The 18015-nt window shown below is 42.4% G+C and overlaps 1 protein-coding gene across 1 annotated transcript in view; it reads left to right on the top strand.

Moving 5' to 3' along the window:
- Positions 1–13769, top strand: part of LOC123766512 (zwei Ig domain protein zig-8) — a 38314-nt gene extending 24545 nt beyond the window's left edge. The window contains exons 4-8 of the mRNA XM_045755727.2: positions 4232–4364; positions 5141–5200; positions 5882–6054; positions 7446–7575; positions 12513–13769. Of these exons, the coding sequence (XP_045611683.1) occupies positions 4232–4364; positions 5141–5200; positions 5882–6054; positions 7446–7575; positions 12513–12634 (618 nt within the window). The 3' untranslated portion in view covers positions 12635–13769. The remainder of the gene's footprint in view (positions 1–4231; positions 4365–5140; positions 5201–5881; positions 6055–7445; positions 7576–12512) is intronic.
- Positions 13770–18015: the final 4246 nt, after the last annotated feature.

Consider the following 18015-nt stretch of genomic DNA (forward strand, 5'->3'; position numbering starts at 1 on the left):
ACTGTGTGACTTCAAGGCATAGGCAACATGTTTTTTTTTTATATATTCTAAACTAAATTACAAATTCACCGTTGACACTCAACTAATAAATGAAGTTTCGACCCGAATTAAGAGTTACGAGTTACAAGCTGAACTTATACACGACTTAGCAAACTTTAATAACAAACAGTAAGTTAGAGGTAAAGTTTGATAAATGTTAAGTAGTGAAACTTCGAAGTAAAAACTTAGTCGCAGGCTGTCTGATGAACACCTGTGGTTTTCAACATACAGGAAAAGGGTCACATCAGGCGGTAAAAGTGGCTAATGATATGAAGCCAATTTAGCGTGTTGTGGTGGTAAAGAATGGTAAAATAATTATAGAACTTTATTGAGATACACTGCAGTTTAAATTAAATGGCAATTCATTGGAGGCTCCATTCGAGAAAATATTCAGTTTTCTGTTCAGTTAATTGGTTTGTCCAATTTTGGAGTAAGTTTTATCTTCACTAGTCGAGAAAGAATGCAAATGAACTTTGAACTTGTTGAGCTCCAATCAATTAATATAGTAACATGGCTAAAAAGTAGAGCTCCTTTAGGTCATCTAATGAGATCAAAACAAATCAAGTATTACAACGTAGAGATTATGAGGCGAGATAATACAGAAATTTATGTTATTTCTTACACAAGAAATTTACATATGTTAAAATTAACATATGTAAATCAGAAGACTCAGCTGTCAGTAGGGGATATCTGAGCATATTTTTCATCCCTTCCTTCCTTGCTATCATCTAATACCTTCTTATCTTTGTGTTACTTCTATTTCCCTTTCTCCCTATTCCTAACGTATTATATCCCTGTTTCTCCTCATCTCCCTCCTTCGTTCGCCTCTTTTTCCACCCTTCTCTTTCTTCTATTTCTTCATTCCTACTCTCTTGCACCTTTCCCCTCCCCCTCTTTCCCTTCTCTCTCTCTCTCTCTCTCTCTCTCTCTCTCTCTCTCTCTCTCTCTCTCTCTCTCTCTCTCTCTCTCTCTCTCTCTCTCTCTCTCTCTCTCTCCCTCTCTCCCTCCCTCCAGTTTTAATCTTCGGTTCTGCTGCATCAATCCTCACCACTCTCTTAAATCTGCGACGCCCATCAGCTCCTTGAATTAATTTCTCCCCTAACTTCTCAGAATTTAAATCTCTCCCCTAAGACTTCTGTCATTCTTCTTTGCCTCTTCCTAAAGGCAAAGGAGGTCAATATTTGTCCTTTTTTATTAACCTCTATTACCGTGGGAAGGTGGTTTAATTTAGTTCATTAATTAGGGACCCCCATACCTATCCTGTGAGCAGTGGTGGACTCCATACCTATCCTGTGAGCAGTGGTGGACCAAATACCTACCCTGTGAGCAGTGATAGACCCCATACCTACCCTGTGAGCAGTGATAGACCTCATACCTATCCTGTGAGCAGTGGTGGACCCCATACTTATCCTGTGAGCAGTGGTGGACCCCATACTTATCCTGTGAGCAGTGGTGGACCCCATACTTATCCTGTGAGCAGTGGTGGACCCCATACTTATCCTGTGAGCAGTGGTGGACCCCATACCTATCCTGCGAGCAGTGGTGGACTCCAGAACTCATGACATGAGGTCAGGGACATGGGAGAGGATTTATGAATATAAAATGTATGCTTGCTTTCATCAGTATGTCTATACAGACGAGACCTTTCTCTGGGGCACTGCCTCATAGCTATTGTATGAATGTCTCAAAGTGATCCAGTCGAGAAGACGGCGTTCCAGTTCTCTTATTCTGATCTCATAACTCTCTTCCATTTCTCTGGAACCTTTAAAATATATTTTGGACTTTCTCAAGAGGTGTCGGCTCAAACCAGGCGTTGCATGCTCAAGTCTTGGTCTTACATAAGATAAACTGTGTGTTGAAGGAAAAGATCTTTTCTAAACATGTTAGCTTTCCAGATGTTAATGTTTTGATCATGTTAATGTGGTCTTCTTTGGTGTGAGATTTGCTCCAAGGGCTGCTCTTCAAGATGTCATGAGTTGCCTCCAGCTCAAGCTGCTGTTGCTCTTCTGGGCAATTCATCAAGCTTTAACAGCGTTGATTATATTTATTACTTTACGAACTTTGAAGCACTGCGCGATCGTATATGACAAAAATCAACCTTTGAATATGTAGTTTCAAAGCTCGTAAACTGTTTAACGATTACCTATAATGACTGGCTAGTCCTTAAGCTCATTAAGACTAGACTCATCAAGACTAACCAATCCCTGGCAACTTTTGTGGTGCAATTTGGGCAGTTTTTCAACAAATCCTGGTGCACGCTGGGGCGCTGAGCTTAAAAATGTGAAAGAAAGGATGACCTACGAGTGTTGCCTGGGACTGGTTAGTTAGATAAAGCTACTCAGAACAAAATTTCCATGTAGCATGGACTATGGTGAGCCCGTAAATTAATAAGCTCTTGGAATCAGCTCTAGGAATTATAAATTCTTATTGATAATCACTTGTGAAGGGTTATAGTGCTGTATATATATATATATATATATATATATATATATATATATATATATATATATATATATATATATATATATATATATATATATATTCATATACAAGTTCATACAATAGAATGATTATATTAAATGAAAAATTATATGGTTATATAAAGGTTTTTATACGTAGATGAAGGAAACCTTTTATGGCTGTGCTTCTGTGTACCTTTCCATAGAGATGTCATAGAGATTGTCTTGTCAGCATGATCAAGACGGCTTTAGAGGAAGCCCGAGAAGGCGGAGTCCACTTTAGGGCTTCAGATGCCCCAAAAATGAAGAAGTGAGGCTTCCAGACACGTCACCTACGAGCACCCCAACAGTCAAAACGTCCACCTCACAAAGAAACCTGCGAAACCCAGCGATTTGAGTTAGTTTCGCTTCTTTTGCAGGGTCGGTGTTCGATTCCGGGTTGTCCAAGTGCCTGGCCACCTTTTCCTTCACTTCGTTCCTCGAAGCCCTTTCTTGTGACCATTACTTGACCTTTGCCAAAATGGCGAGCGACGTAACTGTAGGAGGTAAATAACCACCTCCCAACGAACCTTGACCACTGAAATTGGTGCTTTAAGTATTGGACTCACGTACGCTACTTGTATTCTCAACTTAAATCCTAATGTGAACTTGACTCTTTTTTTTGTATATCTCTATTTTACATCTATGTCGGTTCGTTGTGGTTTAGTTTGAACTCTTTTTTGTCTAATTTGGCCAATTTGCTTTGAAATCTTGAATGATGTTATGTCCTCTCTTTTTTATTCTCTCCTCCGTATTGGTGAAGCCAAATTGTCTCAATCATTCCACGTAACTCAGTAACTTTTGCTCAGGGATGAGTCTACTTGTATTTTCTAATAATTGTGCGTGCGGGGTGTGTGCGCGCGCGTGTGTGAGTGTGTGTGTGTGTGTGTGTGTGTGTGTGTGTGTGTGTGTGTGTGTGTGTGTGTGTGTGTGTGTGTGTACACGTGAGCTCTATTCGCATTTAATTATCTCCATTATGCACTAAGAGATATTAACGTGATGAGTCAATGACAAATATCAGTGGGAGCTATGAAGAGGATGTGAACCTGTGTTCTGAGTACTCCCCAGCAAACACTTTAAAGTACTACATCACGACATGGTCAAAAGCAGGGCAACTTGGGATTCAACTGAATCCTCTAGGGTTCCTTGAGGCGGCCAACTGAAGCCTAATCAGGGTTTCACGCATTGCCTTCCCCCATGCACTCTGGTCGTAGTCTAAAAACCCTGATTAGGCTGCAATTAGAAGTCTCAGTACCCCTAGAGCGACCTACTGAATTCCAGGATGCATTTTTTGTTACCATGTATTAGTGCAGTGGTCTAAGGCGTTAGCTTGGGCGTATCCAGAACGTAAGTTCGAATCCTCCACGTGGCTCTTATTTTTATTATATGAATTGAGTCTATCCTGCTAATATTATATAATTACATTGCTTTGTGCATAAAGAGTTTGATGAATTTACATTCGTTCAACAACACCATAGGTGTATACGCTGTCGTCCCGGCTATAAATATCTTCTGCCGCTCGTGGTGAACAAATAACAGTGATACCCCTTTGTTTATTAAAAGTTTTATTCGATCCTGTTGAGACAAACCGATTGGCAATGTTATTTTGATGACAGGAGCTTGTGAATGACGAGCCTGTGGATTCACGGAGGGGGGCTTATGGGGATTCACGCGATGACCTATGTCTCTTGCAGGTGGTGCACGCGGAGGAGTCCAAGGACTGGACGCTGCAGATTAAGTACGCTACGATGCGGGACTCTGGGATTTATGAGTGTCATGTCAACTCCGATCCCAAGATCAGCCGCCAGGTGGCTCTCCGGGTCAGAGGTATTCTCGTTCTCTAATTACAATCACATTATTTCATTTGCATTTGTCTTGCTCTTGTTTGCTTTCTTATCTTACTACTTTATCTATTCATTCTCTTATAGTTCTTATCCTTCAGGCTTTTTTCTTTTCTCTCTCTCTGCATTGCCTTGGATCTTCCTATGTGTTGATTTCATATCCTTGTCTCCATTTCCTCTCTTCCTTGCTTACTTATTCCGGCCCCCTGGCTTCTTAAATATTGATTCCCTCTCCTCCTCACCTTTCGTCTCTCCTCTCTTCGTTCTTGCTTCGTTATCCTATTTCCTATCGACCTTCGTAAACATTCATGTCAATTTGTCTTCCTCTACCGGCCTGCTTTATCAAGCTTCCCTACCCACGATCCCTCACCATCCTACACACTCTCACTCTCCTCACTAACCACATTCACCATTATTTCTCACCCCCCCCAAACCCTGCATCCCCCTCCCCCAATAACCCACCCCCCTATCCCCTCTCTTCATCATTCCTACTCCATCTAAAGGTTCAATAACCACTATGTCCAGGTCTGTGACAGCATTCGGGTTTAACACTATCAACTACAAGTTGATAGTGTTGGGCTACACTGGGCTATGTTACCTAGATACACACTGTATCGTCACAGACCAATATCGATTTTCTATAAGATAGTTGCTGATGTGAGGTTGATAATAACCCCTTCTTCTCCCCTCCCCCTCACACGTGCTGACATCACAGCTACGAGGCAGTAACACAATAACCTCTTGTCTCGTGTCTCTTTTCAGAGCACAGTCAGCTAGACGATCCTGCCTTCAGAGGCCGCCTCACCACCAGCACTCTCCCCAGTAAGTATCTCTCTTTATGTGCGTATATATATATATATATATATATATATATATATATATATATATATATATATATATATATATATATATATGTGTGTGTGTGTGTGTGTGTGTGTGTGTGTGTGTGTGTGTGTGTGTGTGTGTGTGTGTGACAGTGTCAGACCATGGAGGAAGGATTGAAACAAGAATTTACGTTAAGTACTTTCGTATATAATAATACATCTACAGAAGGATGAAGAATTATTGAATAAGTACTTTCGCATTTAATAATACGTAAGGAAATGCATGTTTCAATCCTTCCTTCGTGGTCTGACTCTGTCACATTTTTCATCACGTGTTAATTTTCGTGATTTACACACAGAATCACACACACACACACACACACACACACACACACACACACACACACACACACACACACACACACACACACACACACACACACTGCAAAACGCAAAACACAGTATTGTGTTGAAATATAAAACATTTCATATTCCTGAACCATCGGGGAGTCGAACCCCCTGACTTGCATGATGGTCCAATCATAGAAGCTTTCCTTGCTTCCACGCAGGTCGGAGATTCGACTCCCCCGAGGATGCATGTGACGTAAATTTAATATACACATACACATAACGACACCTGTGCCACATACAAGGGTGTATGCGTTATTTACAATCACAGCTCCGTTGGTGACGATCGAGGGACCGGCCGAGCGCCACATCCAGGCGGGTAGCGTCTTGACCATCACGTGCATCATCCACCATCCGCCAGGTCAGCCACCCGCGCACGTTCTCTGGTTCCACGGCGCTACCAACATTGACTACGACTCCCCTCGCGGCGGCGTCTCCATACAGGTAACGGGAATGTCTCCTTGCCTCTCTGTTTCAGCATTCCTGGTTTCTTCCCCCACCAGACTATAGTAGTCTCCCATCTATGTAATTGGAATGTCTCTCTCTCTCTGTTCTTGTCTCCATTTACCTGATTTCTTCCTTTTTAGACTACCGCAGTCTTCGAACAAGTCACTGGAATGTCCCTCTTTATCTCTAAACATTCGAGTTTTTCCTTCCAGACGACTGAATTTCTCCATCTAAGCGCTCTTGATTTCTCTTACACGTTACGCCGGTTCTTCCTTCCAGGTAAAATATATTCTATCCAAGGACTTGGATCTCTTCTTCAGAGCCAGGAACGATGTAGGTCCATCCCAAAGAACAGACGCTAAGTTCTGATCAGTGTAAAGACAATTTGTATATACCTTTGAGGAATTCTTTGGTAGAGGAGAGCGGGTTAGTTAGTACCAGCGTCCTGCTCGTCCCAGTTAGTACCTTAAAGCCTTCCTCATAGACATTTCACGTTATTGTGATGTCATTGTGTACGTGATGTATACCTTCACATAATGGAACTAAATCGAAATATCCTTTTATTTTAAAGTTTGTGTTGCTGATGTCTCCATATCTCTGTTTTTTATTTTAATTTCTGCTAGTTCTTGAATCCATTCATCCAAATTTTTTTTTTTTCTTTAATTGGAATCTGTTTCTTTATTCCTTCTTATTTATTCTCAAGTCTAGGAAGTACATTACATTAGGCGACTTACCTAATGTAATTATTAAAAAAAATCCTCTAAAGAGAGGCTCAAAGATCTTAATAATCTTTGAAAAAAGTGGAGACTCTTGAAACCTTTTAAGATACTCACGCAGGTTCATACACCTTGATTCTTCGACAAGAACTAATGAAATGTGATGATATACGAATGTAGGAAATGTTTAATTTTTTTAGGTTATACGTTAGAATGGTCTACTAGAGAGAGAGAGAGAAAGAGAGAGAGAGAGAGAGAGAGAGAGAGAGAGAGAGAGAGAGAGAGAGTGAGAGAGAGAGAGAGAAAGAGAAAGAGAAAGAGAAAGAGAGAGAGAGAGAGAGAGAGAGAGAGAGAGAGAGAGAGAGAGAGAGAGAACTCATACATGTTTAAGCAACATCCACAGAAGCGCTCAGGAAACATTACTTTTATAATTTTCTTTAGTCGGCTTCAGTCATTATATCTCGCATGTTAGGTCTCCTGAACCGAGTTCAAGTCACGGAAGCTTTCTCTCTCTCTCTCTCTCTCTCTCTCTCTCTCTCTCTCTCTCTCTCTCTCTCTCTCTCTCTCTCTCTCTCTCTCTGAGCTCCCAGTCAACTCACTCGTCGTGTTTTATTCCATCCATCTGTCTTGCATATTGTCCATAGAGCTCTCTCTCTCTCCCTCTCAACACAGACAGAGAAGTTCCCCAGCAAGACCCGGAGTCAGGTCATGTTGTCCAACGTCCGGGACTCTGACACCGGGGAGTACAGCTGCAGCCCGTCTGATCTCCCACCCTCCGTCATCGCCGTCCACGTGCAGCATGGTGAGTCCTCTAGTGTCCTGAAGAGCCAATCTGTAGTTAGAGGCTTACTGTAGTGTCTTGAGGCCTATTGTAGTGTGTTGAGGCGTCCTGTAGTGTGCTGAGGCGTCCCGGAGTGTGCTGAGGCGTCCTGTAGTGTGTTGAGGTGTACTGGAGTGTGCTGAGGCGTCCTGTCGTGTGTTGAGGCGTACTGGAGTGTGCTGAGGCGTCCTGTAGTGTGCTGAGGCGTCCCGGAGTGTGCTGAGGCGTCCTGTAGTGTGTTGAGGCCTATTGTAGTGTGTTGAGGCGTCCTGAGGTGTATTGAGGAGTTCTGAGGTGTGTTGAAGCGTTCTCTGGTGCTTTGAGATGTTCTCCTGTGGTTTCTTGAAAGCGTCCTGCGGTGTGCTGAAACTTTCTTGATAATCGTTGGGAGTTCTTGAATGCCCTGGAGTGTCTTGTATGTCCTCACAGGAGTCCTAAGGTGTATACTGAGTATCCTGGGGATCCGTAATTATACGTCATGGGGGATTATGTTGTCACGAGTGATCATGGGAGATCAAGTGGGGTGTTTAAGTATGAAGGGTCATGAATTATACACACATGTTAATGATGTTATCTTATATTTCATTTTTGTTCAGATGTTTATTGCCGATCTGAGCCGATATGTTTCTTCAATGGGTTCTACGAACCTTTCTCAAAGGCATTCGCGAATCTTTGTCTTCATAGGTTCCTTGAATCTTTGTTCTAAGGGGTGCCGCGAACCTTCCACACAAGTTGTTTGAGAGCTAAATAACAAAGAAAACATAATGTAAACAGTTAAAAAAAAACTCGGTTTTTGAGATCCTCGACCTATGCGAGACATATTCTATAGTTCCGTCGTGGTAAAAGGGCCGGAATCTCTGAGAATTTCCTGAGATGTTAACGACATTGATAGAGTGAGGCCTTTCAGTTCTCCAGGAAGGTGACGCATAAGTTTTATTTGTATTGAGATTTTTATTTATTAGTAAATCTACATCTGAGAGTGATCCTTATAGGAACCAAAATACAAACTATGCTGATTGTTTGCATTTATTGGTGTCAGTGGATCATGGACTGGCCAAATTAATCGTTGGCATAGCCTGACGCCAGGAATTATTGATTATAGGGGCTTTAAATAGCCATGATATATTTCTCATAATCTTGTGCACTCACATTATCACAGACCTAATTGTATTGACCTTAATAAGTCATGAGATTTTGTGTCTATTTAGAGATTCGAGGCATTTATTTTAAGGCTATGAACAGTATTGTCAGGTCAATTCAATATTTGATTGTGGATTAATAAACAGGTTAAGAAAAGGAATAGTGGATAGGGAAGGATTGAAATAGATAAAAAGGGGCAAAGGAAGATTAAATAAAAATAAAAAAGACAGGAAGTAAGACGACAAGAAGTTACGAAAAGTCTTAAAAACTACAGCCTAAGAAACTCACTTGAGTATCTCCAGTCTCGTTAAAATATAAAAGATCAGAGGGAAAGAACCCTGGATGTACAGCCAGGAAGAACTTAAAGATTCTTAAGGTATTCTGGAGGATTAAGAGGCATCCCGGGGAAGAGGAACCCCGGGGGCCACAGAGCTTAGTTTGAGGATCAAAATCAAATCGAAAAATGATGTGACCTGAAAGTCACTGTCAAAGCATAAGAGTTAGAATTTCGTCCTGCGTCACTATTATATAAAGGTTAAATTGTATTCCTGGGTGACAGCACTGTTCATCAGCACCCAGACTGACATCTCGAGGTTATGTTGAGATGATTTCGGGGCTTTAGTGTCCCCGCGGCCCGGTCCTCGACCAGGCCTCCACCCCCAGGAAGCAGCCCGTGACAGCTGACTAACACCCGGGTACCTATTTTACTGCTAGGTAACAGGGGCATAGGGTGAAAGAAACTCTGCCCATTGTTTCTCGCCGGCGCGTGGGATCGAACCCAGGACCACAGGATCACAAGTGCAGCGTGCTGTCCGCTCGGCCGACCGGCTGCCTCCCTTTGATCATCAATCAAACTTTCTCAGCAAACAAACCCGATTAGTAGGATTAAAAATGAAAATATCACCACTAAAACTTCTCCACTACTCTAGCAACTTTAACGCCCAAACGTTATCTTGTAAACACCTGCAGAACACTAATACTTTTCCAGCAATGTCAACACCTAACGTCTCAACCCAGACAACACCATTTACCAGACACCTATAGGTACAGACATAGGTACCTGGGAGTTAGTCAGCTGTCACGGGCTGCTCCCTGGGGTGTGTGGTGTGGGAGAAAAAAAAAAAGTAGTTAGTAAACAGTTGAGAGGCGGGCCGAAAGAGCAAAGCTCAACCCCCGCAAAACACAACTAGTAAACAACTAGTAAACAACCTAACAACCCAACGAGGAAAAATCCACAAATATCATTAACCCTTCAGCAACGTAATCACACCGACGTCATAAACACTAGCAGTAATGGCAACACCCCCAGCAACAGCTGCAACACCCCAGAAACAGCTGCAACACCCCAGTAACAGTTCCAACACCCCAGTAACAGATGCAACACCCCAGCAACAGCTGCAACACCCCAGCAACAGTGGCAACACCCCAGCAACAGCTGCAACACCCCAGTAACAGTTGCAACACCCCAGCAACAGTTGCAACACCCCAGCAACAGTGGCAACACCCCAGCAACAGTTCCAACACCCCAGCAACAGTTGCAACACCCCAGCAACAGTGGCAACACCCCAGCAACAGTTCCAACACCCCAGCAACAGTTCCAACACCCCAGCAACAGTTCCAACACCCCAGCAACAGTTCCAACACCCCAGCAACAGTTCCAACACCCCAGCAACAGTGGCAACACCCAACAACAGTTCCAACACCCCAGCAACAGTGGCAACACCCCAGCAACAGTTCCAACACCCCAGCAACAGTTCCAACACCCCAGCAACAGTTCCAACACCCCAGCAACAGTGGCAACACCCCAGCAACAGTTCCAACACCCCAGCAACAGTTCCAACACCCCAGCAACAGTTCCAACACCCCAGCAACAGTGGCAACACCCAACAACAGTTCCAACACCCCAGCAACAGTGGCAACACCCCAGCAACAGTTCCAACACCCCAGCAACAGTGGCAACACCCCAGCAACAGTTCCAACACCCCAGCAACAGTTCCAACACCCCAGCAACAGCTGCAACACCCCAGCAACACCCCAGCAACAGTGGCAACACCCCAGCAACAGTGGCAACACCCCAGCAACAGTGGCAACACCCCAGCAACAACACCACAGTTAAGACATCCCAACAATGAACCCCCTGACCTTCACTTCCCCCTGACTCGAGGAACTCTTGGTCACAAAGGAACAAGATTACATTGCATACATCGCCTAGAAAGGTTAAGAATTACACAATGTAACGCAATTTTTGTTCCGGAATATGAATTTTTATTTTGTGATTGCTGACGTCTCCAAAGTATAGAAAATGATTATCATTCTCCTATTATCATTCTCCTATTATCATTCTCCTATTATCATTCTCCTATTATCATTCTCCTATTATCATTCTCCTCTAACTTTGCTTTGATCATTGCCGTGGGCAGCTTACCGAGAAGACACATGATACTGACGGGGAGTAGACAAGGCAGACAGGGATGGCCTCTTTAAATTGAGAGAAAGTAATCTTGCGATGAATTCGTGGCTCAATGTCTCTTCAGCCCGGTCCTCAACCAGGCCTCTTTAACAGCCATCCTAGTAAGTAGTTCATTCATTCGGTAGGACACAAAATGTAAGCTGGAAACGCCAATGAGCCGAAGAAATGTAAGGAAATACCCTTATATCTCGAACTAGAAAATAGTAAATAGAATGTACTACTAGAAGTTAAGGAAGCCACCTCCATCCACCGAAACCTTAAGGACAAAAGAGTTTGAGCGTCAAATTAATTAATCTGTAACACAACAGCTGCAACAAAAGCTAGGAGGCAGGGCTCCACTTCCTCGTAAACACTAAGTATTCATAAATACAAATTGAAAGGAGCTGAAGATTGATTGATGAAGATTAAGCCACCCAAGAGGTGACACGGGCATGAATAACCCGTAATAGAAGAGAGGATGTTGTTGTTTCAGATTTAGCCCCTCAGGACGAAGTGTCCATGTAGCACGGGCTATGGTGAGCCCGTAAAGAAGAGAGGAAGTTATAGGCAAATAAATTAGGTAAGAGAGTGAGGTGAGAAGCAGGTAAGAATAAGGAAAGAATAGGATGAATGTAAGAATAAGACAGAAGAAAACTGCACGATTCTACAGCCACAATTACAGAGAGTAAATACACTCTCTTTGTCTTCCTCACGTAATAAATCTTCAGATCCAAGAAATACCTCTCCAGAACGCTGGAACAAACATTTCCTCAGCAACAATTAAGCAAAAGGGGGGTGGCACTGTGCTTGGCGAGAGTGTATAACGACTCCTGGCACCCGACAGGCTGGTCATTAGGGGCCATTGTTACCGGCCACGAGGTGAAGGAATCCTCGGGGGGGGGGGGGGGGGGGCAGCTGTCTCCGTTAGTCAAGTTTTTAGGGAATAATTATCTACGGAATTTATGGCTGCAGGGAAGTAATGGTTTAACGGTTCGTGTTGGGACGGAAAAGTCTTAGCAATATTTTTTATGAATATTTTGTTAAATTGAAAAACAGGAAAACAGGGGAGAAAATAGTTTGTGGGTTTTTCTTTTTTTTCGCGTAAATTTTGTGGAAGATTGTGCACGTGACGCCATTTGTCGTCTAACCGGTTGCGGGGAGAACCCTCATTAAATCCCATTGTTCTCAGATAAATATCTAATTATCTCACTCAGCATAGCATGCCGTTTAGGAAGTCTTTTTAAATGATTAGCATTTTGATTGTATGTTCTCATGTTTTTTGTTTTGCCACGAATATGCAACTAATGATGGTGATGTTTTATGTGTACAGGACAGCACCAGGCAGCGGTACAGCAGGGAGGCTTGAGCTCGGCTCCTGTCACCAACCCCGTCACCCACCTCCTCCTGCTGCTGCTGCTGATGATGATCCAGCGGGTCAAGACCTGGCAGTGAGGGAGGCACTCTTCTGGCAGTGAGGGAGGCACTCTTCTGGCAGTGAGGGAGGCACTCTTCTGTCAGTTAGGGAGGCACTTTCCTGGCAAGAAGGGCGGTACTTACTGTCGTCTCACCCGTGACTGGCTGCCAATTAGTGCTCTCTTCATCTACCACCAATCATGGGGACCTCTGGTCGCTTACATGGGGGACTCAAATCACTTAAAGTGTATGTGACGAACTGGCTGTGACGACCATATTTAATTTCGACCAATATTAATCAGGGTGGTTTTACATCCTGACTTGTGGAAGGGGTAAGACCAGTATTAAATGATTTATCGTGGCGTTAGTCCTGAGATTGGGTGACCGTCTCGGTGGGGAGCTATAATACCTCCCCAAAAGGTCACTTTCCGCCGTTAGTAAGAAATGTGGGGGTCACAAACTAGCAATGAGGAATATGGTGTTGGGAGGCCGATCTCCAAGAAAAAAAACCCTGCTCACCAGGTGCTATTTGAAACATAACTTACTGGAATCTGCAGCGATAATGGTTACAAAGTGGGTTATGAACGTTAAAAGTTAAGAATATTCGTTCGGAAAAGAAATTTGCCACCGGTTTAGTCTTTTGTGGTGTGATGTGTGTGTGTGGAGCAATGAGCATAAACTACACGGCTGATTAGGTTTTGGTCGAATTCCAAATTCCATCGGGCGGGTGTCAAAGTCCTCGGACACCTGCAGTAACTGGTCCAGATGTTGTATAGACGTGCGGGTGTTGTAGGTATCATCCTATTTAAAAGAAAAATGTGTTCGTCGAAGAAACGAATAGAAAACCAAATTTTTTTTCAACAAAACTCTCAAATGATTTAGCACTCCAGACGAACAGAGCTTGTAGCAGATCCGTATTGTGTAGTGATTGGACAGTCGTATTGTGTAGTGATTGGACAGTCGTAGGCTACAACAAACATGAACACACAGATTCAATGGTCAAATAGTTCACCCCTCCCCCCCCCCTTCCTGTTTCGTCATCGGTATTCTCTGTGTATTCATACATCTGTAGAAAGAACATGAAGTGGATGTTTCTATAAATGACATTCACTATTTTTTTAAACCTTGAATATTTCCAGTATCTGATTTCGAATATTTTTCATCACGTATACATATGAGTATATATATATATATATATATATATATATATATATATATATATATATATATATATATATATATATATATATATATAATCTTTCATATCGTAAATATATATTAGAATCCAAATAGACTGCTAATGTTACAGTGTGAGACGAATGAGAATCACCCTACCTGAAACTCGTGCAGTGTTATGTGTAGAGAAGCGTTTGTTGTCTTAATGTTTATTGAATAATTTTAGTAATAGAGCTGAAGGAACCATGCCAAAGATTTCTAGTGAAACGTGACTCGATTATCCGGATGATGTTCATGTAAATCTTACTGAGGGAGAGCTTTTGTTTTTCTATCTCAAAATATCACAAATCACAGACACATTTAAAAATGTCAGCACTCTAAGAGGTCAGCATGAAGCAGCATTGCATTTCTCTTGAGTTTTGTCGTGAGCAAAAACAGCACGAGATAATTTTACACAAAATTCGATATGGCTAGGTGCCAAAAAATTATGTGTATATATGTTAATCAATTCATCAATTCATACATTTTCAATTTCATACTTCGCTCAATAAAAAATTATCTCAAGAGGAGATTTGTATATATATATATATATATATATATATATATATATATATATATATATATATATATATATATATATATATATATATATATATATATATATATATATATCATATTTTTCACTGTATAAACATTGTTTGCATGCACAAAAAATAATAATAATAATAATAATGGTGTATATTTGGAGTGTCAGGATGAGTTTTATTCTGTTAGTCTAATATGAGACATATTCTCATTCAAGCTTCAATGATACGCGAACCCCACCAGAAGACTTATTTCTGTGAGTGATCAACCAGCTTTGTGTGTCTCGACAGGTTTCCATTTTGGGAAGCCTCATTCCATTTTGTGTGATGGTTCCAAAGTCAGGAACGGTGACTGTTAACTGGCTGTCACTTGAGCACAGGCAGACACAATGTCACCTTACTGCTGGCCCGAGGATGCTGGTGAGGCTTTAGTTGATATGCTGCTCATGATTTGTTTTTGCTCGCTCTCTCCCTCGCTCTGTCTCTTGCTCTCTCATTCTCTCTTTAGCTCTTGCTCTCTCGCTCTCGCGCTCTCTCTCTCTCTCTCTCTCTCTCTCTCTCTCTCTCTCTCTCTCTCTCTCTCTCTCTCTCTCTCTCTCTCTCTCTCTCTCTCTCTCTGTCTCTTGCTCTCTCTCTAGTTGATATGCTATTCATGATTTGTTTTTGCTCGCTCTCTCTCTCTCTGTCTCTTGCTCTCTCTCTCTCTCTCTCTCTCTCTCTCTCTCTCTCTCTCTCTCTCTCTCTCTCTCTCTGTCTCTTGCTCTCTCTCTCTCTCTCTCTCTCTCTCTCTCTCTCTCTCTCTCTCTCTCTCTCTCTCTCTCTCTGTCTCTTGCTCTCTCTCTATCTCTCTCTGTCTCTTGCTCTCTCTCTCTCTCTGTCTCTCTCTCTCTCTCTCTCTCTGTCTCTTGCTCTCTCTCTCTCTCTCTCTCTCTCTCTCTCTCTCTCTCTCTCTCTCTCTCTCTCTCTCTCTCTCTCTCTCTCTCTCTCTGTCTCTTGCTCTCTCTCTCTCTTCTTCTCTCGCTCTCTCTAGCTTTTCCTCTCGCTCTCTCTAGGCTTCTGTCTCTACTTTATATCCATCAATCTACGTCTGTTAATGTCTATATTGCCACCAGTCTACGCAGGCCTCCACCACAGGCAGCACACCCCGGGCTGCAGTACCTATAGTCAGCGCAGGGAGTCGCGCGGTCCATCAAGATATGTAAACAACAATTCACCAAATAAATATTTTCTTAAGCGATGGTTTTTTTTACTGCGTATAGCTCTTTCCTCCAATGGTTTGTTTTCATCAGTGTTGTAATCAGCTTCAGTTGATGTTTAGTTGACCATTCTCAAGTCAATCGACTTGAGAATGGTCCAGGACGGACCGAAACGTCGTCGTCCCTTCAACTTCTAGTGTGTGGTCTGGTCAACAGTGTTGTAATGCCTCAGGTGCATCGCTGACAAACGTTATTGAATCGATCCCGGCAAAGGTTTTCGTTGTCTTTGTAAATTATGTGGTCGAGGGGAGGGAAAGGAACAACTAGGAGAAAGCGATTGATTGATTGATTGATTGATTAAGGCACCACAAGAGGTGGCACGGGCATGAATAGCCTGTAGGTGGTAGATGTTTGGAGTGAATGTGGTCGTATAACATCTTGAAGTGTTTCTGGATCTAGACAGAAAGCCCCAAGGCACTATGACTATATAGCACTTGGAGGGGATCGGAATAAGGATTTGGGATGGGATTTGAAATTTGGGATTGCCATTTCCTGACGATTTGACAAATATCGAATTTGTAGTGGATTTAGTTTCTCCATAAGCGTACGAACGTGGGCAAGTCTGCCTAATCTCTCGAGACAGTTGCTGGTAAGCCAGATTGCGGTCCATTTAATCCCAGTCCATCTTCCTAAAAGGATGGTAGTGATAGTAATTATTTAGTCGAAAGTACCAATATGTACTGTTGCTCCCCCCAAAAAAGTTTAAGTTTTGTATTACTGAATTGGCCCCAAATGACATGCTATTAAATCCGAAATGTAAACAAAGGACCTACCCTCTTCAAGCAATCCTGAGCCTAATGCACGTTATCTTAAGCCTAATATATTACACGTGCTGTACTGAGCATAGGAATGGTTGATTTTTCGCGTTTTTTTATTGTACAACGTGAACGTTTTTGTTCCAACAAAATATATTTGTTCGTGTTATCAAATAGTTGCTGTAAGTACTATAACAAATTTTAAGAGGATGGCCTTTTTTTTAGTTCCACTTGCGTAATTTTTCGTTTACGTACGCGGGTCGATAGCGCAAAAATGTAGATGTGTTAAGTGTGAGGACAAGTTGGGGCCGTTACGGGTTGTTTTGTGATGACCAATACCCAGAAAATAGCTGCATTGGCTCAAGAGAGATCTGACCTTGAAAGTTTGACTTGGTGCAATCCTTAACGTTTAGCACCTGTTCATCCAGCAACAATTGGCTAGCTGGTTGCAATTAACCTATTGGCAGATCGTGTTCCAGCTAAAACTAGTAGGGTATAAGGCTAACCATGGCTAAGGGAAATAAAAAGCTCTCGGCCTATCAACAGGAGTCAGAAATCGACTGCTTCTGTATATCCACCTGTGAAAAAAAAGAAGTTACACGAGAGAACGCTTAAGTGAACAAATGAGTCACAAAACTGAAGCAGCAGTGAAATCGAAAATCAACTCCAGTTTCGTCACGCGTTTTGAGAGTTGGGGTGTTGGGTGTGGGTGTGGGGGTGTGGATGTGGGTGTGGGGGTGATCTAGAGGCCAAGGTGCCGGAGACTTCCCCCACAAAGACAAACTTGGGCAAGAAGCTGTCACCAAGTTGGGCCGGACGTCTGACAAGCCTCTGCACCCAGCTCTCAGGGGCAGCAGCAGCTGAAACATATCTCTAATTTATATATACGAAATATATATATAATGTTCAAGGTTGGAGGCCAGATGCTTGAGCTTTGCAGGGTGAATAGTCTGGGGTATGGGATTTGGTTCTATATGTGTCCAATTAACGGAGGGCCGAATCAATCCTTCCGTGCTTACCGTAGAGTTTTGTAATTACTCCTGCTGCTTACCCCACGTATTTTTGTAATTTCGAAAATTTTGAACTGAATTCATTTGGGTTACAGTGATAGATATAGCATATACAGTAAAGATTGTATGTTGTGAAGATGTAAGCTGAGTGGGAAAGATGGGAGAAGGGGAAGATGAAGGGGGGATAAGGAACATGAGATAATGAGAACAAAGGAAAAATGACGGAGCACGGTGGATGAAATGGGGTGAAAAGAAGGTGGAGGGTAAGAGGGTTAAGATAGGGGAAAAGAGGGAGAGAAGAATAATGGTAAGACGGGGTAGAGGAGGGAAAAAGAGGGAGGAGATGAAAGAAAGGGAGGAAGAAGCATTGAAAGAAAGGGGGGGGGGTGGATATTTGAAGAGAGGGAAAGGGAGAGAGAAAGGTGGAGAAGGAGGCCAAGGAGAGGGGGAGAGAGAGAGAGAGACCCGAGTGAATTCGAGTACCTTTTCAAGTATATAACAAAATGTTCCATATATATATATATATATATATATATATATATATATATATATATATATATATATATATATATATCAGAAAACTAATATAATGGACGAGAGATACACAGAAGAATCCCCAAGACATTCCACTTGATCAGT

Source organism: Procambarus clarkii, chromosome 62, assembly GCF_040958095.1.
Source record: "Procambarus clarkii isolate CNS0578487 chromosome 62, FALCON_Pclarkii_2.0, whole genome shotgun sequence".
In the NCBI taxonomy this organism is placed as follows: Eukaryota; Metazoa; Arthropoda; class Malacostraca; order Decapoda; family Cambaridae; genus Procambarus; species Procambarus clarkii.